The sequence below is a fragment of the Lissotriton helveticus genome, chromosome 8, assembly GCF_964261635.1.
Source record: "Lissotriton helveticus chromosome 8, aLisHel1.1, whole genome shotgun sequence".
NCBI lineage: Eukaryota > Metazoa > Chordata > Amphibia > Caudata > Salamandridae > Lissotriton > Lissotriton helveticus.
In genome coordinates this window covers 21,114,455-21,137,127 of record NC_136069.1, presented here as the reverse complement: position 1 = coordinate 21,137,127, position 22,673 = coordinate 21,114,455, and the positions used below count along the sequence as shown (strand labels likewise).

At 53.4% G+C, this 22,673-nt stretch overlaps 1 protein-coding gene across 2 annotated transcripts in view; it reads right to left on the bottom strand.

The window, feature by feature from the left end:
- Positions 1-22,673, bottom strand: part of TRAPPC10 (trafficking protein particle complex subunit 10) — a 316,755-nt gene that overhangs the window by 78,971 nt on the left and 215,111 nt on the right. For both annotated transcript variants that reach the window (XR_013599693.1, XM_078656407.1), the window contains exons 15-18: positions 12,929-13,070; positions 11,610-11,768; positions 11,081-11,313; positions 6,169-6,269 (exon numbers count right to left, since the gene is read on the bottom strand). Coding sequence is in view for 1 of the 2 variants with exons in the window: in XM_078656407.1 (XP_078512533.1) it covers positions 6,169-6,269; positions 11,081-11,313; positions 11,610-11,768; positions 12,929-13,070 (635 nt within the window). In the remaining variant the exon portion in view is untranslated. The remainder of the gene's footprint in view (positions 1-6,168; positions 6,270-11,080; positions 11,314-11,609; positions 11,769-12,928; positions 13,071-22,673) is intronic.

The window sequence follows — 22,673 nt, the reverse complement described above, 5'->3', positions numbered from 1 at the left end:
CAGAGTAATTCCGCCCAGAGAATTACGGAAGAGAGTCATTGACTTGGCGCACGAAGGCCACCTTGGGCGTAGTGCCACTAAGGCTAGAGTGAGAATGAATTTCTGGTTTCCCAAAATGGACAACATGACTGAGGAAGCTGTGAAAGAATGTGGAGCATGCGCCAAGAGTGACAAGTCAAAAATTATACACAAAGCGCCACTTTCTCCAGTAGATGTCCCGACCAAGCCATGGAGCAAATTGGCTTTGGACATCATTGGACCCATGCAAATGCTAGGTGTGCAAAAAAGGTTCATGTTGGTTCTGGTTGACTACACCTCTCACTGGGTGAAACAAAAATCTGTGCACAACATCAACACCAGAACAGTAATTCAATTTTTGAAAGAAGTGTTTTGTGAAGAAGGGTTACCTTCCACGTTAGTCACTGACAATGGGGTACAATTTACCTCTGAGGAAATGCAGAGTTTTCTGGAGACTTCAGGAATTAAACATGAGACCACTGCTCTTTACTGTCCCAAAGCTAATGGCATGGTGGAGAGAGCAAACAGGGTCATCAAAGAAAATATCCAGCTAGCCATGGTCAATGGACAAGATGTTGAGAACTGCTTGAGAGAATGTCTGTGGGCCTATCACACGGCGCCCAATAAAATTACTGGGGTCTCTCCTTTCGTGTCTTTACGTGGAAGGGAGCCTAGTACCAAGTGTAACCCCTGTTGGTTAAAAGGGGGTGATGTCAGGGATATAGATGTTATGTTACGTTATGTTATGTTATTTATTCTTTTGTATAGCGCAACGGTTACTCAAAAGAGTGTCCCAGCGCTTTAGGTAAGGAGAACTAATTCGGAATAACATAACACAGTTAAAAAGAGTACACAACAAACAAAATAAAGAGGGACTGCTGGGAGGCCTACTGGGTAAACAACCAGGTTTTAAGACCTCTCCTAAAATCAAGAAGAGTAGTAGCCCCCCGAAGTGGGAGCGGAAGCGAATTCCACATCTGTGGAGCCAGCAAGCTGAAGGAGCGGCCGCCCAGGCGAGCTCTCCTAACTCGAGGGACCGTCGCCAGAAGTAGATTTTCTGACCTCAGAGAACGAGCCGGACGATAAAAGGCCAGTCTCTTTTGGAGATGCTTTGCTCCCACAGCGTGGAGTGCCTTGTAGGCCAAAGTCATAGCCTTAAAGGCAATCCGTTTGCGGATAGGTAGCCAGTGCAGCGTCAGCAATAGCCCCGAGACGCTGGCACGTCTGTTAAGACCAAAGATGGCCCTGGCCGCCGCATTCTGCGCGACTTGAAGCCGCTGCAGCAGGTACTCTGGTATGCCCAGGTAAAGAATGTTGGCATAATCCAACCTGGAGCCTATCAGAGCCTGCACAGTCAGCCTCCTGTGCTCCTCCGACAAAAGAGGCAAAAACCTCCGCATCATTTTTAAAAGACCGAAGCAGGTGCCGGTCACCCCGAAGATCTGGGCTTTCATCGTCAGCCCCTTGTCCATCTTAACCCCCAAGTTCTTAGCCATAGGGGAGGAGCAGGACGGAGGGAACATGTCAATGGGCCACCAGGCCTGCCAGCTAGGCTCCGTATCGCACCCGAAGAAGAGTACCTCGGACTTATCGGAATTGCACTTGAGGCAGTTCAGTTGGAACCATGTGAACACCGCCCCAAGGCAATTCCGGATACTCTCCCCGTCAAAGTCAGCCCCTCTCTCACACGAGAAGAGGAGCTGGGTGTCGTCGGCATACGACACGATCCGGGCACCAAATGACTCCGCCACCGCCGCCAAAGGGGTCATAAAGATATTAAAGAGGGTCGGGCTCAATATAGAGCCCTGAGGGACCCCGACTCCCAAAGGCGGCATCACGGCGGTGTCAGGCGATGTCCAGACCGTTTGCCGGCGGCCGGCTATAAAGGACGAAAACCATCTGAGCACCGTCCCCCGAAGGCCAATCTCATAGAGTCTTGCGAGAAGGCCATCATGGGGGACGGTGTCAAAAGCCGCCGACAAGTCCAACAACACCAACATGACTTTGCCCCCGGTATCCAACACCCCTTTGATGGTTTCAGAAACCTCAAGGAGCGCGGTCTCGGTGCTACGATTTGAACGGAAGCCAGACTGGGAGTCATGTAAGATCTCATGGGTCTCCAGAAAATTGGAGAGCACCGACTGAACGTGCTTCTCCAAAATTTTTACGAGAGCCGGCAACAGCGAAATCGGCCTATAATTGGCTGGGACCTTCGGGTCAAGCCCAGGTTTTTTAAGCAGCGGGATGACCATTGCCTGCTTCCACACTGGCGGAACCACTCCCAGACTCAGCGAAAGATTGAGAAGAGGGTTCGCCAGTGGATTGATCACCTCCGCCAACTTACCCAAAAGCTTAGCTGGGCAGGGGTCAAGTGGAGACCCAGATTTTAAATTGCCCATAAGCGCTAAGGAGGCTGGGGCTGGCAAAGATGGAAACTCAGCCAATATGGCGCCCTGCAGAACGGGAGGGAACGTGCCAGCCTCGGATGTAAACGGCCTAACGGGTGCTCCCGGTGGAAAAGAGTCCTGTATGAGCTTTATCTTGCTTGTAAAAAAACAAGCAAGGTCCGCCGCCCAGGATTCTAAGGGCACCTCTTCCGATGTAATGGTCCGAGGAGAAATGAATTCTCTGACAATGGTAAAAATCTCCTTGCTGGAGTTAGAGGCCGCTTCAATTCTCCCCGCAAGATAGGCTTTCTTTTCAAGGCGGATATCCCGGTGGTAAGCCTTAACCACAGCCTTGTAGGCAGACCTGTCCATGCTGTCATAGTGTGCCCGCCAGGCCCTTTCGGCTACCTTACACTGCTGCCGCGTAGCCCACAGTGCAGAAGTAAACCAAGGGGCCGAAACCCGCTTTGATGTCAGGCGGGGGGGCAGCATCGGGGCCAGGTCATTAAGCCTATCCGTAAGCCACTCTTGCAGGGACTCCAAATCTCTCTCCAGCTCACCGGAGAGAAGACAGGGATGATCCGAGGCAGCCTGAGCCAACATCTCAGGGGTCACTCTGTTAAATGCTCTGAACGCTCGTCCCCGTTGCTGTGGGACAGGGATGGACGACCTGGCGGTGCCACTGATTACAAATTTGGCCAGCCAATGATCAGACCACAGGACCGGAAGAGTCTCTTTCACCACCAAAGGGGATGTGGAAAAGACCTGGTCAAGAGTATGGCCCTTGACATGAGTCGGCCCCTGCAAATGAGGGATAAGACCCAGCGGAGTCATGGCCTCGGAAAGCTTTATAGCGACGGGGTCAGACGGATCATCCATCCGGATGTTAAAATCCCCCGCTACTATGCAATGTTCTGCACTCAGGGCCAGTCCCAGCAACACCGAGTCGAGGTCTGCAAAGAACGTTCCGGGCGGGGCAGGGGGTCGATAGACCAAGAGTCCCTTCACTGATTCGTGCGGCGCTAGCATGATTGAAAAAGCCAGCGATTCCGAGCCGCGGATGTCCTCCGTAGGCAAGACGGTACACAACGTGCCCTTCTTCACCACCAGTGCGACCCCTCCGCCCCTGCCCTTGGCTCTGTCTTTCCTGAAGATGTTATAGTCAGGCGGGATTGCCATCACCACATCGGGGTTTGAGGATTCTCCCCACCAAGTCTCCGTCAACATTAAACAGAGTGGCTTCTCAGTCTCGAGAAGCTCAAAGATGTCTTGCGCATGACTGCACGCCGATCTGGTGTTTAGCAGCATGCAGGCATACTCTGCGCCAGCTATGTTACTGATAGGGGCAGATGACAGTGCTCGGTTAGGACGCCAACCACAGCCCGGGCAGAGGGACTTACCCCTATGGCGGCCAGGAAAGACAGAACAGCAGCGGCTCTCCCGATGATTCAGAGAGCACAGCTCCTTGAACGTATACCGCAGAACATGTGCGCCGGTTTTGCACATGCTAGAATAGCAGAGCCCCACCCGCCGACCGAAACGCCGCCGGAACGCGGACGGGCGCAGACGGGCAGGACTCTGGCTTGACTCAGGCGCGAGTCAGGCGCCTCCGCTGCGCGTCACCGCTGCGCGGGGGAAGCGAGCTTTAAGTACAGCCTCCTCGTTCTCCACACGGAGAACTAGAGCGCTGAGTGAGGTGGCGCGCTGCAAAGCAGCAGCCCCAATATGGCGACCCAACTTCCTGCCCAGAATAATTATGCCAGGTGACAGTGCTCCGCTTCTGCAAGCGGTGGGGGGCACGATTATGGGGCAAGAATGTGGGCGCTACGGCGCTGATTAAAAAACAGGTGAGAAATCACATTTTTGACAAACATACAAAAACGAGTAAAAATGCCAATTTAAAAGCGCTGCGCGCCTACTGCAGCCTGAGGAAGAAGGCGCCAAAGTGAGAGAAGGTGTCTCCTTACCGATTGGGAGGAGGCAGGAGAGAAAGTCAAACAATATCAAACGAAGTATAAACAGTGGTATGATAAAAAACATGGTGTGAAGTCTCAAAAGTGGGAAATGGGGGACATGGCGCAAGCCAGAAGGAACACCAAATTAGGGTCTGACATCAGCAAGTTCTATTCCCCCAGTAGAATTGTTAAAGTGTTAAAAAATGTTGTACAGTTTGAAAATGGCCAATGGTGGAGTTTTGACCACATTGTAAAAGTACAGCCATAATACTTTTCCTTGCAGGATCATTTCAGTTTAATTTCTGGAAGCTTAATTTGTTCTAATGTTCCTGTTGATACATCCTGTTGGGTACTCATTATAAGGAAGGGAGATGTGTTGTAACCAGTTGGTTCATTCCGTCCACCCCTGTTCCCTGACCTATATGGTATTGCCCATGGTGAAGCTTGTGGTAGAATGTTGGGAAGAGTCTCCAGTGAGGAGAGTGGATGGCCAATAAAGGAGTCGTACAATCTAAGCTGTCTCCTATTCTCTTGTACCTCTCCACCTCCAACACAAACCTCTTCCACAACAGGGTCAGCATAGTACAAAACGTCCCCTTCTGGTGAAGCATCTAGGCCACTGGCACTTCTGATTTTAAGTAGATCTAGGAATCACTATTTTAAGATGGCAGAGGTGGACTTCTTTCATGCTGCCTTAGTTCTTATCCTTGGTTGAGCAACTGAAACGTTATGCCCCTGGCGAGGCGCAGGAGTTCCATGTTGCAGAGTCATGTCCCCGCCATAGACACCACAAGGGAAAGGGACAACAAAAGGGACATAGTTCTGAGGCACTGTAAGCCTGCAGAGGAGACATTTGACTTAGTTCCTTTTGAAAACGAAGGCATTTATCAGTGAGAAACCAAGAGGCAGCTCTGCACATGTTAAGGCATGGAAAAACAGGAAGTTACTCCAGTGCAGTGTTGCTGCTAAAATACTCAAGTGACATGACATCACATCCAATCCAGAACCAGAATCATGGCTTGAGATGCTTGGCACCACCTGCTGGTGTCTGAGAGTCATTGATGGGGGAAGGTTTTATAAACCATTATGAAGCCTCAAAGGAGTATTCATAGGGTGAGGCATCTGTGAGAAAAGGTACCCATCCGAAGGTTTTTGTTACACTACTCGGCCATCTTATGCACATCTGCCTCTGTTACTTAATCAGAATTGGGAGGATGGTGTTTTAAAAACTCCTACAGCCTAACTAACGTTCTATTATTATAGCTTCTAAATTTTATGATGTTCTTAGGTTTGCCATTAGTCCACAGAGAGTTGGCCCGTTGCATGAAGTGTATTATCTTATGGCCAGACCAGTGGACTAGCTGAATGTAAGTACGCCCATTTTTGTAAACATATTTTTATTGAAATCTGTACAATACAGGACAAGGAAAGACAGTACATTCAACCGTTTTAAGGTATCCATAAAGGCAATATACCCTCTTTAGAAAGACGAAATTATCAATACTACCATCGTCGATATTTGATATCAACCCATTCAAACCCTGATCATTGACTGAGCGATACAGGAGAGAGCAGCATTTATCCCCACTTAAAGATCAGCCCAGCTGCAGTACAGGTCGCCCAAAATCATGAGACATATGTTATGTAAAAGCTAAACAGTGAACAAATGAGGAAGCAAAAATCAATATAGAACTGAGCAGCGGCAGCTGTCACCAAAGTACTCCCAACTGTAATGTGAAAATGTGAAATCCAGACTGGAACTAGTGCTTAAAAGAGCAGTGCAAACTGTAGCATTGCAGGTGTCTTACCGCCTTCCAGCAGAGAGTAGGGAGTGTTGGGCCTGGAACGGGAGGCTGAAGGTTAACGCAATAACAGTGGAGTAGATGGACCAAGGGCAGTCGATGGAAATCTGGAGAATCAAGATCAGGAGTGAGAGGGACACCATTCGCAATATCAAACACCTGTGACTAAACCCACCCTCCCCATAAGAGACCAACAAAGGCAGTCTAAGGATACTTCCTAATTACACGTGCTTTACACTTACCAGCCCGAAACAGTGGCATGGTTGGCTGCCAAGCTTCTTTATATGTTCTTTTTCAAATTATTTATATATTTGTAACAGACCTTACTTCTATCCAGGTTCAAAAGCAAGAACTGTTCAAAGCCTATGAATATCAAATAACAACCCAGGACTAATAACACATTGTGTCTAATCCGTACGTCTAACACACAGTGATTTATGGTAACAGTTGTTGCGAGACAACATGGCTGTGCAATTTAAATTGTAGCATTCGGCTGAATCCGGGATTCCTTTTTTGCACAAGTCCTGTGGATGAAATGTGAAGTGTTTCATAATCCTTTTTATCTGCATGTGCTACACCACTCAACCATGTACTGATACAGCGATGCGAGGACGCAATATACTTAACATCGAATAGTGTCAGCTAGAAATCACAACATATCTGCAAGCATGTCCTTCGCATACCAAGGCACTTAACAGAGCAGTGGGAGAAGCCTGACAGTTTTAGGTTCCAGACACTACTGTATAGAGCACAGTGGGGATCAAAATGGGGACAGTAAAAGTAATATTTCCAGAAAGTTGTTGATACCCTGACCCCGCCACCTACTCCAGGCCGATCTTGACCCTTAGCATGTGGCATCTGAGCTTCTCGCCACAGTCCATGTCAAAGTGAGCTCGTAGGTACTGGCAAAACGTCTTCCCTGGTACTTCCTTCCCTCCCCCACTGCGGATTGCACTGCCCCCACCAGTCTTTGTCACAACTCTCATCCGCCTGTCCTGTTGCATCCTCCCGGAGGTCAAGAGGCAGCCCCTAATCCAGCCCACTCTCCCAATTACCCCTCCCAACCCTTCCAGGCGAGGCTCTACTCCACTAAGTCCTGGGCGCGTTGTTCTTCTCCACAGGCTCTGGCCAAGCTTCTGCCCAATTCCTTGACATTCGTTTCAGCGGGTCCTCTCTGAACTGCCACTCCCTTCTGAGTCCTGTTCATATTTTACCTCATGATACACCTGCCACTGCTCACCAAACTACCCCCTCAGTCCTTTCCCAACTTCTCCCAGCACTTGCTGAACAAGTCCCCCTCCAGACCTCACCAACCCTCACCCCAACAAGAACTTGCTGAACTTTGCCCCACCCACACCTCAAACAAACTTTGCCCAAACCAGACCTTGTTGACCTTCTCTCCAACCAGACCTTGCCAAACATTGCCCCAACAAGACATCGCTGTACTGCACCCCAGCCAAATCTCAGTGTACTGTGCCCAACCAGAAGGCCTCGCCGTACTGCGCCCCAACCAGACCTCGCCGCACTGCGCCCCAACCAGACCTCGCCGCACTGCGCCCCAACCAGACCTCGCCGCACTGCGCCCCAACCAGACCTCGCCGCACTGCGCCCCAACCAGACCTCGCCGCACTGCGCCCCAACCAGACCTCGCCGCACTGCGCCCCAACCAGACCTCGCCGCACTGCGCCCCAACCAGACCTCGCCGCACTGCGCCCCAACCAGACCTCGCCGCACTGCGCCCCAACCAGACCTCGCCGCACTGCAGCCCAACCAGACCTCGCCGCACTGCAGCCCAACCAGACCTCGCCGCACTGCAGCCCAACCAGACCTCGCCGTACTGCACCCAACCAGACCTCGCCGTACTGCATCCCAACCAGCCTCGCCGCACTGCAGCCCAACCAGACCTCGCCGCACTGCGCCCCAACCAGACCTCGCCGCACTGCGCCCCAACCAGACCTCGCCGCACTGCGCCCCAACCAGACCTCGCCGCACTGCGCCCCAACCAGACCTCGCCGCACTGCAGCCCAACCAGACCTCGCCGCACTGCGCCCCAACCAGACCTCGCCGCACTGCGCCCCAACCAGACCTCGCCGCACTGCATCCCAACCAGACCTCGCCGCACTGCGCCCCAACCAGACCTCGCCGCACTGCGCCCCAACCAGACCTCGCCGCACTGCGCCCCAACCAGACCTCGCCGCACTGCATCCCAACCAGACCTCGCCGCACTGCAGCCCAACCAGACCTCGCCGTACTGCAGCCCAACCAGACCTCGCCGTACTGCAGCCCCACCAGACCTCGCCGTACTGCAGCCCCAACCAGACCTCGCCGCACTGCGCCCCAACCAGACCTCGCCGCACTGCGCCCCAACCAGACCTCGCCGCACTGCGCCCCAACCAGACCTCGCCGCACTGCGCCCCAACCAGACCTCGCCGCACTGCGCCCCAACCAGACCTCGCCGCACTGCGCCCCAACCAGACCTCGCCGCACTGCGCCCCAACCAGACCTCGCCGCACTGCGCCCCAACCAGACCTCGCCGCACTGCGCCCCAACCAGACCTCGCCGCACTGCGCCCCAACCAGACCTCGCCGCACTGCGCCCCAACCAGACCTCGCCGCACTGCGCCCCAACCAGACCTCGCCGCACTGCGCCCCAACCAGACCTCGCCGCACTGCGCCCCAACCAGACCTCGCCGCACTGCGCCCCAACCAGACCTCGCCGCACTGCGCCCCAACCAGACCTCGCCGCACTGCGCCCCAACCAGACCTCGCCGCACTGCGCCCCAACCAGACCTCGCCGCACTGCGCCCCAACCAGACCTCGCCGCACTGCGCCCCAACCAGACCTCGCCGCACTGCAGCCCAACCAGACCTCGCCGTACTGCAGCCCAACCAGACCTCGCCGTACTGCAGCCCAACCAGACCTCGCCGTACTGCAGCCCAACCAGACCTCGCCGTACTGCAGCCCCACCAGACCTCGCCGTACTGCAGCCCCACCAGACCTCGCCGTACTGCAGCCCCACCAGACCTCGCCGTACTGCAGCCCCACCAGACCTCGCCGTACTGCAGCCCCACCAGACCTCGCCGTACTGCAGCCCCACCAGACCTCGCCGTACTGCAGCCCAACCAGACCTCGCCGTACTGCAGCCCCACCAGACCTCGCCGTACTGCAGCCCCACCAGACCTCGCCGTACTGCAGCCCCACCAGACCTCGCCGTACTGCAGCCCCACCAGACCTCGCCGTACTGCAGCCCCACCAGACCTCGCCGTACTGCAGCCCCACCAGACCTCGCCGTACTGCAGCCCCACCAGACCTCGCCGTACTGCAGCCCCACCAGACCTCGCCGTACTGCAGCCCCACCAGACCTCGCCGTACTGCAGCCCAACCAGACCTCGCCGTACTGCAGCCCAACCAGACCTCGCCGTACTGCAGCCCAACCAGACCTCGCCGTACTGCAGCCCAACCAGACCTCGCCGTACTGCATCCCAAACACACCTCGCCGTACTGCATCCCAACCAGACCTCGCCGTACTGCATCCCAACCAGACCTCGCCGTACTGCATCCCAACCAGACCTCGCCGTACTGCATCCCAACCAGACCTCGCCGTACTGCATCCCAACCAGACCTCGCCGTACTGCATCCCAACCAGACCTCGCCGTACTGCATCCCAACCAGACCTCGCCGTACTGCATCCCAACCAGACCTCGCCGTACTGCATCCCAACCAGACCTCGCCGTACTGCACCCAACCAGACCTCGCCGTACTGCATCCCAACCAGCCTCGCCGTACTGCATCCCAACCAGCCTCGCCGTACTGCATCCCAACCAGACCTCGCCGTACTGCATCCCAACCAGCCTCGCCGTACTGCAGCCCAACCAGACCTCGCCGTACTGCAGCCCAACCAGACCTCGCCGTACTGCAGCCCCACCAGACCTCGCCGTACTGCAGCCCAACCAGACCTCGCCGTACTGCAGCCCAACCAGACCTCGCCGTACTGCAGCCCAACCAGACCTCGCCGTACTGCAGCTCAACCAGACATTGCCGTACTGCAGCCCAACCAGACCTCGCCGTACTGCAGCCCAACCAGACCTCGCCGTACTGCATCCCAACCAGACCTCGCTGTAGTGCGCACACCATCGAGACCTCGCCATACTGTGCCCCAACCAGACCTCGCCGTACTGCATCCCAACCAGACCTCACCATACTGTGCCCCAACCTGACCTCACCATACTGTGCGCCCCAGCCAGACCTCGCCATACTGTGCCCCAACCAGACCTCGCCATACTGTGCCCAATCATATCTCATTGTACTGAGCACTAACCAGACCTCGGTACACTTCTTTGCCTCTCCACTCACATCATGGCCACACTGCCCACTACACCCCCACCTATTCAGTTCTGTCTGAACTGCAATCACTCCCCCCAACTGCCCCCAATCTTTGCTGAACCTGGTCTTTGCCAAACGTCTCTCCCTGATCCTGGCCAAACGTCCCCTTCACCCATTCCTGGTGGCACTTCTCACTGGTCCTGGTGGCATCTCCCTACCAGTTTTTGCCACAACTTACCCCCAATCTTTGTCGCACTTCTCATCTTGCAATTTTGGTCACACTCTCCAAATACTGAGCCCGGCTGCACTGCTGCTACCCCAACTCTTGGCCACTCTTCTTCCACTAGTTCTTGCCAAACCTATCCACCCATCTCCCCAGCTTCTAGTCACACTTTATCCCATTAGTCTTTGCTGCACTCCCCCTTAAACATTTCCATGCCGTCCAACATTCTTCGCTACACTTCCATCAGTCATCATTTCGCTTCCCCTCACCAGAATTTATCGCAATCCTCCTCATCCTCGCTGCATTTGCCTCCCCTTTCTCCACCACCACACGTCCTGCCAATCCCTTCTGCATTCTCAGTCCTACCACATACCTTTTGATCTGCAGTGGCCATGCTGCTCTCGCTTCTCTTGCTCGCTCTGCGTTTCTGAGGCAACTCATCATCGAGCGATTTCTCTTCCTCCTCCGCACAGACCGTTGTGGCCAGAAGGTGGCAGATGACTTCCAGTTCAAATTCAATGATGTGGTAGGCGGGAGCCAGAGGTAGGGTAATGCTGGTCACCTTCTCTGAAGACTGGATCACCAGGTCAGATTCAGAAACCTTTTCTATACAAGAGAATTACAGATAATGAGGTTAGGCAGAGAGAGTGGACATAATCAATTAGCCCCATTAATAAGAGTGTTTAACCTCAAATCAGTTTTCACAATCACATCAAATGTGCATTTTTGTTCTAACAAAACAGGCAATAGTGGTCATGCTTGGTACCTTATATTCTAGCAAATATGAGAGCACCAATCATGTGACTGAGCTAGGTTTGAGCTAGCTAGCTCTGCCTGAAAGAGAGACCGAGGCTGATGGGCTGCGCCGTGAGAAGAGAAGAGACAAAGTCCTCAAAGCCTACCCATGGTGTTGGTGTAGATGGTAGCGGAGCCCCGAGAATGGTGCAGGATAGGCATGGCCTCCGCATTGCTGAGCTGCAGCGTGTCTCCGTTCTTTATGGTGTAATGCCCGGTTGTCACAGTGAACTTCACCGTCTGCGGAATCCCAGCCAGAAGGCTGTCTGAGTAAAAGAAAAGAAAGGTCCATAAAACATCACAAGGGTAAATGTCAGCATTCGCTACCTTACCCAGACCCTTGAGTGTTAGCACAGCTTTCGCCAGAATGCATACATAGCAATCATTCATGCTACAGAAACTTAACCATGACGTGCAATTCATCGCTCCCCCCATTTACTTGTAATGAAGCGGGCAAGGGCGAGATGGTATTTTACTGATGTTTAAATCTTTAGTTTTATCTGAAGAATGTCTGTACGTCCTTAACCGATCTTCTGGGGTTCAACAAGCAGCATTTTTCATTGCTTCCCGGTTAATGAGCTTGGTTGTTTGCTCTAGTAATACAATGCTCTTTATGTTATGTTATTAATTCTTTTATAACACGCTCTGTTACTCACGAGTATCCTGGCGCTCCTTTTATCATTCTGTAATATCAATGCCTGAGAAAGGCACACTGATCTGGGAGTGTCCTTGTTAGAACAGAGCCTTTCATGTCCCAAGTTCTGCCCAGTTCCTTCTCGTAATAAAAGCTTATTTGTAGAATACTAAATACATCACTTAGATATCTGAACCAGCCCACCCTTGGTGGACAGGAGAAAGGTCCTTTATCATTAAGCGAACTACGCACAACTCCAACTGACTGATGTGGAGCCTGGCCGTCGCCAGATACCAGAGTCCTATGATCTCCACCTTTACCAGATGATCTTTCCAACTTAAGAATGATACATCAGTCACGACTGTTAACTCTAGGTAGGGGAGGGGTCTTCCACCGGCCCAACTGCGTTCGACCACCCAACACTTCAGATCTTTGGCAGTGACCTCTGAAACCTGGATGGAATCAGACAGGTTTCCTCGGTGCTGAGCCCAGTGAGACTTCAGATCCCACTGGCATGTTCCACAAGCAGGATGCAGGGGTGGGGAAGAGCACGCAGCCTCAGAGCCACTCTCGCAGAAATGCAGGACAGAGACTGAAACATCAAGATTATCGCTTAAATGTCCTGGACTCGTTGAGCTGGTGGAAAGGCTCGAAGAAGCACTATATCTAGAACTACTTCAATGAACCGAAGCCTCTGGAAGGAGTCAGGCTCTGGACAACCAAATCAGACTGTTGCATACAGTGTCCAAACAATTAACCAGAGCAGGATGTCTACGTCCAGTCTCTACTCACCATTCAGCGGTTCCACCTTCAACAGGGGTTCCTGGCAGTAGACATCATACTGCACAACTGGGTAGATGTGAGGGAGGATGAACTGCACCCCGCCCAGCGAGGCACCTAATTGCCGTAGTGTGTACGTCCCTGGTTCTTTGGCCTTGATGAAGCAGAAAAAATTGTTACCTTAACAGACTTTCAGGCAGGGAAGCATTTCACATCAATGGTTTGTCGTAAAAATCAACTCATTTCTGTTACGAGCCAGCACCATGTGCAATCTAGGATTTAATAGCCATAACATTTGTTTAAACTGAGACAGCATCTAAAATGGACATTGTTGGGAAAAGCACAGGCATTTAACTGGGTCTCCTAAGATAGTGTCTAATTTCCAGGTAAAACAAAAGCTAGAGGTAATACAGAGCATAATTTATTCAACTTTAAGAGGCGGACAAAGAAGAAAGAAGGAAAACTAAGGTAAAGAGAGGTTATGTGACTCTCCAGGAGTAAGGCAGAGGGGCAGAGTGAGTGAAGGTTACAGTATGATGCGTGTAGGCAATGAACCCAAACAGACACACCAGAGGGTAGGGCACTGAGGCAACAAACCAAGTACAGTAAGGCAAGATGCAAGGACAGGTAAGATGCGAAGAAAGACAGAGCACGGTGAGATGAAGAATAACAGGGAGTGTTACAATGAAATACAGTACAGAGGTTTAAGGAGGAATGGGGTAAACAAGGCAGGGAAAGAGATATAGTATAGTACTGACCTATAGACAGGGTGGGGGCACATCAAGAAACAGAATAACATGAGGGAAAATATTCAACAAAATATACATAGATGAGCCCAGTAAGGGTTAGGATTAGGGATAAGGAAGGGACGATACGTTAGAATGTGGCAAAGCCAATTCCAAAGCCTCTGCCGAATTGCAAATTACTGCCGTAAAAGATCAAGCCTCCTCCGAAGGAGGGCCAGAGGGGCAGGGAGCGTCCCCTCCTGGGGGGAGTATCTAGACCACCGGTACATTCTAAACCAAAGTAGATGCCAGCATCAGTATTGTAAGACGCAGGGGGTGATCAGCCTCTGAGTCTCTACTCTCCACGCTGCCGCAGCACTGATCCCCCATAGCAAAGGATATGAAACCTTTCCAGCAACTCCAAACTGAAAACTTTCAGGCAGGTGACCATTAGTGCCTTGGAGAGGTGCTCACAGCAGGGCTCATCATTAAAATGACCTTCTCCTTTGCCTCATGGATGATACTTTTCCAACTTCTTGGTCAGCATCGCCATTGGCTTTAAAATCTGCTCTGCAGAGGATCCCAATTGAATGCGGGCACCCCCCTCAGCAGTGTCTTCTTTGCTGCAGGTTCGAGGACACAAAGCTAGTGTAGGTGCAGTATCAGGACAGCTGGAGACGCCACGCCTGCAGGAATCGACTCTCTAATTGGCCAGTTGCCCATAGGGTCAGAGACCGCACTGAAAAGATCAAGCATCACTTGCCATAATGCCTCAATCTGTGCAGAGTCGGCTGAAGGACCATGAAACCCCAATATCATCTGTCGGGGGAGGCCGTACAGACATCAGAGGATGTCGCCCGACATCAGGAGAATGTGTTACCACTCTGAACGCTCCCAGGAGGGGGAAGTACTTCATCAATTAACAACCTCCTTCTTGCTATGGCACTTATTGTATTTTTAGTGGGACCATCCATTAGTACATTCCCTGGAAGAGCCGGATTGGTAGTCCCTAAGCAAACTTAGCTATAGAATACTAAAAAACTTTACTTACCTGTAACTACAGATTTTGAGCATTGGCATCTTGCATAGATTCACATTATTGAATACATTCCCGGTCATAAGACTTGGAACCCTTGGTAACCAATCTTTAATAGCAGAATAAGTGTACACAAAACCATAGACCTGTAGACAAAAGCAATGGACCACATCCACCCCACCTGGTTATGGGATCCGAACTTCCGGCCAATCAGAGGGATCGGAACCCATCCCTATTTCCTTCAGATGTTCCAAGTGCCAGATTTTTCCAAGCTCCTCAGTACTGAATGCAAGCACAACTAAGCCTCATTGAAAAAATGGCAGAGAGAGGGTTGCATCACCCACGCACACAAAGCGCTCCATGACATAGGCCCTGAATACCTCAACAACTGCCTCACGTTCTACACTCTAACACGCAAACTCCCCTCCGCCAGCCTCACCCTCGCCACCGTCCCACGGATCCGCAGAACCACCGCCGGAGTAAGATCATTCTCCTACCTGGCGGCCAAGACTTGGAACTCCCTCCCCGCCCACCTACGACTGACCCAGGATCACCTCACATTCAGGAAACACCTCCAAACCTGGCTCTTCGAGCAGTAACGCAACCTCCAACCCCCCCCCCCCCGGCGCCTTGGGACCCTCGTGGGTGAGTAGCGCGCTCTGTAAGTGTATTGATTGATTGATTTGACATGTAGAAGATACCAAGAGCTTTAGTTACAGGGAAACCATTTTTTCTACTTCTGCACTGGATGGGACTTTAGAGCGACCGTTCATGTAAACACACATTCAAACATTTATGACCACAGTGTAAAGGTCAAACTCCCAATTATACTGTTAGAGCAAAGCTGGGGTGAATGTATGACATTGTTCTGCAGTCTGTCCATCAACTGTTGTTTTTGCATTTGTCACCCCGAGTGGGACGGGTAGGCTCAGACGCGAGTCCCGTGCTCTCCATGCCACTGGAATCATGCTATCCTGGCTGAAGACGGCTGACAGCCCGAAACCGGTCCTAGGATGCTTGATTCCGGTCCGGGGAAGACATGGCCTGGCAGTTCGGGCTGGACTGTCCATGGGGCACAGGGTCAAGACTGATTTGCATATGGCTGGGTTGAAACTAGAATGGCATGGTGAGCAAAAAAACGATGGATTTAGGCCCAGATCTCTGTACTGGGATGAATGTATGACATTGTTCTGCATTCTGTCCATCAACTGTTGTTTTTGCAGTTACAACAACGCTGGCATAAGAAATAAACTGGTTACTGCCTCACAGATTGCAAGTTACAACGTCTTCAGACCGGGAAACACATCTCCTACTATTTAGGAGGCCTCATCAACGTGATTTGCGCTTGCATCCTGGTTTTGGATAAAAAGCACAAGTTACTACTTGTGTAACGATATATCTGTAAAAGACATTAGTTAGTGATAGATTCCTTACCTTAGAATATCCCCAGGCGTCAGACTGGATCTGGAAAGTTTTTCGTCAGCAGTACCCCAGCGCGTCGGTAAGTGGCGTTGTGTGGCTCCACGTTTGTCGCTGGCGTCGTATGCGCCGAGATGACATCATGGAGACTACTTAGGCGCCACCAAGCGCGCTGACGTCAGTTCTGTACGTGACTTTCCGTGCCAGGAACGCAGAGCCATACAAGAAACTGACCACTGGTGCCATGAAACTAGGGCCCTAAAAGGGATGACCTTAACCCTAGAAATCAGTTCGCAGAAGGGGGAGGATGGGTGGGGCGGTAAGGAATCTATCACTAACTAATGTCTCTTACAGATATATCGTTACACAAGTAGTAACTTGTGCATCTGAAAGAGACACGTTAGTGATCGATTCTTTATCTTAGAATAGATACCCCAGCAATACCAACCCCGGTGGTGGGTCTGCGAAAAAGATTACACCAGAAAGTCACGGAGAACAGAACGGCTAAAGAAGCCGGCTCTCCGAACTTAGACTGTCAAGGTAATAATGCTTGGTAAACGTGTGCAGCGAGGCTCACGTACCTGCCTGACAAATGTCATGCAAGGGAACGCCGCATCCCAAGGCAGTAGTGGCTGCGGTTGCCCTGGTAGAATGGCATGCAGCCCCACAGGAGGCTCCTTCTTGGCCAACGAGTCACATGCTTTGATGCACAGAACAACCCACCGAGAGATGGTTCTTTTGTGCACGGCCTGACCTTTTTTGGCGCCACGTAGCCAACAAAGAGCTGGTCATCCACCCGGGACTGTTGTGTGCGCTTCAGATAGAACGAGACCGCACGTTTTGGGTCCAGACGGTGGAGCCTCTCCTTCTCTTTTGAAGGGTGCGAAGTGATGGTCTGCCCACTGTGGAAGGGCGTGGCAACGTTTGGCAAGAAAGAAGGACGGGTTCTTAAAACCACCTTGTCCAGATGAACAGAAAGGAGGTTTAGAAGAAAGAGCTTGGAGCTCACTCACTCTTCTGGCAGAAGTGTTAGCTACCAGGAAAGCCGTCTTTAGAGTGAAAAGATGTAATGGACAGTTATGAAGGGGCTCAAAGGGAGCGCACAACAGATACGTCAAGACAAGATTTGAGTCCCATTGAGGCATTATGGAAGACACAGGAGTAAATGTGTGTAATGCCTCTGAGGAAGCGGTTAACAACTGGGGACTTAAAACGAGAAGGCTGATCTGGAAACCGTAGAAAGGCGGAGATGGCAGAAAGATAACTTTTGACAGTGCCCAGAGCAGAACTCTGCTGGGCCAAAGATAGAAGGAACAGAAGGACCTCAGAAAGAGGGGCAGAAAGGCGATCCACAGCTTTCGCTGTGCACCATGCCACAAATTTGTTCCACCTGCAGGCGTATACAGTCTTAGTGGAGGGACGCCTGGCTGCCAGAATAACATCACAGACTTCGGGAGAAAGATTGTAAGCTGTCAACTGTCGCCGCTCAATCGCCACGCATGGAGCTGGAGGCTGAACAGGTTCAGGAGGAGGACCGTCCCCTGCTGCTGTGACAGAAGATCCTCCCGAAGAGGCAGTCAGATAGGGAGATCGATCGTCATGCTGAGTAGCTCGGGATACCAGTATCTTCGTGCCCAATCGCGCCGAATCTTCTTCAGCACTCTGGGCAGAAGTGGTATAGGCGGAAAAGCGTACAACAGACCACAGCTCCACTCGTGTCGAAAAGCGTAGCCGAGCGAGTGGCGCCTTGGAAATTCCAACGCGCAGAACTGATGACATTGTACGTTCTCTTCGGTGACTCTCCCCACTGCATAAAGAGACCTTGCGCCACGTCTCTGTTCAGACGCCATTCGTGATCCATCAAGCACCGGCGGCTGAGTTTGCCCTACTTGGCGTTCAGAGAACCTGCCAGGTGTTGAACCACCAAGGTGATGCCTTACTATTCCAGCCACGTCCAGAGGCGCACAGCCTCTTGCAATATGGCCCGCGACCACACCCCGCCCTGTTTGTTGCAATACCACATGGCGGTGGTGTTGTCCGTGAACACCTGCACCACACTTCCCCGTACAGAGGGAAGGAATGCCTTCAGTGCAAGTCGGATCGCCCTAGGCTTCCAAAGATTTATATGTAGCCGGCACTCCGCCGGAGACCAGAGGCCTCTGATCTTTGCCTCGCCCAAGTGGCTGCCCCATTCCAGAAGGGACACATCCGTCACCCCTGTGTGCTCCGGTTGGGGAAGGGAGAGGGATCTGCCATTGACTATAGCGATTCGTGAGCCACCACTGCAATTGCCATGCAGTTCCTTCCGAAATCTGGAAGTGATCGGAAAGGTTGCCCTGATGCTGTGCCCACTGAAACTTCAGGTACCATTACTGACCTCGTCAGTGCCGGTCACTCAACCTGCCGCGTGGCCCCTCCCGAGGTCACCCAGTCCCCCTGCTGCCACCGCCTGCTCGTTGCTGCCTTGCTTCCGCTGTGCCCCTGACTGCGTTTGTATCTCTGCGTTTGTATCTCCCGGTACTTGTAATTCTGCTGTGCTGTGCGTTTTTGCCCGCTGTACCCGATTCTGTTCTTGTACTGTGCCCCTGATTGTCCGCTGTTTATCCTCCTGCCTTTGTTTTTTCAGCCCCCTAGCGCTTCAGCCGCCATTCCCCGCTGCTCCACCCGCTCCCTGCCGCTGCCCCCCGCGGCCCCGCACCCTCTCCATCTGGTCCCTCTCCCATTCGCCACCCCGCTCCCACCTCCCGGCTGCTCCTCCCTCGCTCCGCCTCCACACTCTCCACTTATGGCAGAGTCCACGCGTACCCGCAGCGTTCACGCGCCGATTGTGCGCCAAAGTCAAGCCCGTCTGCGCCCGTCCGTGCCTGGACCGCGCCCAGCGCTAGGACCCCTGGCCCCCGACGCTGCCAGCCCACCCGACGAACTTACGCCGCCGCCACCCTCATCGCACTCAACAACGGCCGGATCCCCGGGTGCTATCTAGCTACCCCAAGACGAACCCATGGACCCTTCACCTGCCCTTCCTGCAAGTTCTCCTGCATCCGGAGCTGCACCGCACCCGCCAAGCCGAGCACCAGCAGCAACCACCTGAAGTGCATCCTGCTCAACACCCGCTCCGTCCACAGACACACCGTGGAACTCTGGAACCTGCTCGACACCACATATCCAGACGTCGCCTTCCTCACGGAAACTTGGATGAACGCCTCCTCAGCGCCCGCCATCGCCATCCCGGACGGATACAAGATCACCCGGAGGGACCGCGTCAACCAGATTGGAGGAGGCATCGCCATCGTCCACAAGAACACCATCCGCATCACGACCAACTCCGACGACACCCTCACAGACGCCGATCATCTTCACTTCCAGATACACACCGACCCCAAGACCACACTCAGAGGCACCCTCATCTACAGACCCCCAAGACCCCGCACACAATTCAGCGAAGACATCGCAGACTTCATCAGCCCACACGCCCTCCCCTCCGCTGACTACATCCTCCTAGGGGACCTCAACTTCCACCTGGAGAACAACAACGACAACACCACCACCACCCTGCTGGACAACCTCGCCAACCTCGGACTCAAGCAACTGGTAAACACCCCCACCCACTACGCCGGCCACACGCTTGATCCAGTCTTCTCCTCCAGCAAGTACATCTCCTTCAGCCACTCCACCGGACTCCACTGGACAGACCAAAGCTGCGTCCACTTCAGCTTCAGAAGGACCACGACTCACCACCACCCGCAACAGGTTCCCCGCAGGAGCTGGATCAAGATCACCACCGACCAGCTCACCACATCACTGAACCAGAACCCTCCCGCCAGCTCAACGGACCACAACCAAGCAGCCAACAACCTCACACGGTGGATCACCAATTGCGCTGACGACCTCGCACCGCTGAAAAACCATCCCAGCAGGCCAGGCAGCAAGAAAGCCTCCTGGTTCAACGACGACCTCAATAAATCCAAGAAGAACTGCCGTACCCTCGAGAAAGCCTGGCGAAAAAACCCGACTACAGACAACATGACCGCCCTCAAGCACACCACCCGCAAACACCACCAGCTGATTCACACCACCAAGAAGACAGCATTCAAGGAACGACTAGACAACAACGCACACAACAGCAAAGAACTCTCCAGCATCGTCAAAGAGCTCTCCAACCCCAGCGCCGGAAACAACAACATCACTCCCTCACAAAACCACTCGCCTCGTTCTTCCACAGCAAGATCGCAGACATACACAACAGCTTCGGCGCACAGACCATGCACCCAACCACCGAACCGACGCCCCCCACCACCACCCTCCGCGCCTGGACCCCTTTCAGCACCGAAGACACCATCCACACGATGAACACTATCCACTCCGGATCACCAACCGACCCATGCCCCCACCACGTCTTCAACAAGGCCGACTACATCATCGCACCCCAACTCCGGGACATCATCAACACGTCCTTCAACACCGCCACCTTCCTGGAGAGCTGGAAGCATGCCGAACTCAGCGCCCTCCTGAAGAAACCATCAGCGGACCCCACCGACCTCAAGAACTACCGCCCCATCTCCCTCCTCCCGTTTCCTGCCAAAGTCATCGAGAAGAGCGCTAGTCTGGCACCTCTGATCTGCGCAGATGAGCTGCGACCACCGCCAATACTTTTGTGAACACCAGAAGGGCGCTGGTAAGGCCAAAGCAAAGCAGGGTAAACTGAAAGTGCTTGTGGCCTACCGTGAACCATAGGTAATGCCTGTGGGCTGGCAGGTCGAACATGTGGAAATAGGCGTCCTGCAAGTCCAACGCTACCATCCAGTCGTCACGATGGGGGGGGGGTAGTCTGGCACCCCTGATCTGCGCAGATGAGCTGCGACCACCGCCAATACTTTCGTGAACACCAGAGGGGCGCTGGTAAGGCCAAAGCGGAGCAGGGTAACTGAAAGTGCTTGTGGCCTACCGTAGGTAACGCCTGTGGGCTGGCAGGTCGAAGACGTGGAAATAGGCGTCCTGCAAGTTCAACGCTACCATCCAGTCTCCGGAATCGAGGGCAGACAAGACCTGAGCCAATGTGAATATTTTGAACTTCTCTTTCCGGAGGAAGCAGTTGAGGAACCTGAGGTCTAAGATAGGACCCAGGCCTTTGTCCTTCTTGTGTACCAGAAACTAGTAAGAATAGCAACCACAACCTACTTCTGGCACAGGTACCCTTTCGACAGCTCCCTTGGCCAAGACCGCTCCAACTTTCTGGCAGAGATGAGCCAAGTGATCCTTCGACATGCGATGGAAGGATGGTGGCATGGAGGTAGGGGAAGTCTCGAAGGGGAGGGAGTAGCCCCTTCGGACTATCTGCAAAATCCACCTGTCCGACGTGATGTTTTGCCAGTGGGAGAGGGGATGGCGAATCCTGCAGCCCACCGGCCTCTGGTGGCCCTGAAAGGTTGGACTGGAAGGTTTTGGAAGCTGCTGAAGGGGGGGTGGGGGGGGGCGGGGGGGAAGTATGGGTGCACTAGCTAGCCCGCAGGCCCCCAGACCCTTGTTGCTGGGTCCCACGTCCGCAGCCGTGGGACCTTGCATGGCTGGGTAGCTTGCACGGCCCTGTGGCTCGACTGGGTGGAACGCGGTGGGGCACCCCTTCCGTAGCCATGAAAGGGGAGAAAGGCATACTGCATGGGGCGAGAGGTCCCAGGATCTGGCCGTAGCCTTAAAATCCTTGAAGCAATTGGGTGCTGAGTCCACCTTATCACCGAACAGGCCACGGCAATCAAAGGGCTTGTCCAGAAGGGTGGAGAAATCATTAGTCTTCAACCAGGCGTCCGTTCTGCCCAGAGAGTCGGCGGTATCGAGCTCACAGCAAATGGTTAACTTCGCTGCGTCCCTCTGCATGGGTGAGAACGCCCCGGGCCTCCTCCGGGCACTGCGGCAGCACTTGCGCAACCGTATCCCACAATAAATTGGTATTACGGCCCAAGAGGCATGCAGTGTTCACCGACCGCAGCACCAAGCTGGTGATAAAAAGCATCTTCTTCCCAAGGAGGTCCAGCTTCTTGGATTCCCTATCTGGGGGAGCAGTAGGGGATGTGCCCTTGGAAGACGAGGCTTGGACGACCAAGCTCTCGGGGTCGGGTGATGGGAGAGGAAAAGTGGGTCGCGCCCAGGGCCCGGTGGTGGCACCGGGCAATCATCATGTCCACAGGAGCCCCTGTGCTGGGCTTGGACCAAGTGCCTAGAAGGACGTCGGTGAGGGCTTCAGTAAAAGGCAGTAGGGGCTCCAAAGAGGCCGCTGCCGGTTGAAGTACCCCTGTCAGGAGGTTCGTCCTGACTGCCACCTTAGGAAGCTCCAGGCCCAAGGCCTCGACCGCCATACGCAACACCACCGCGTACGAAGTTCCCTACTCTGTAGACATGGTAGGGGTGGGGGGCGTGAGAGCATGTCAAGGTCTGGGGAGGTATCCAAACCACTGGCATCACCAAGTTCCTCTCGCCAGTCCAGCTCTTCCAGCTGGCCAGCTTAAGGGTCTACAGACCCATCCCGGTCCTCCTCACACTCCTCTGGCTGCCACTTAGGGTGATAAGGAATGTCAGGAACAAA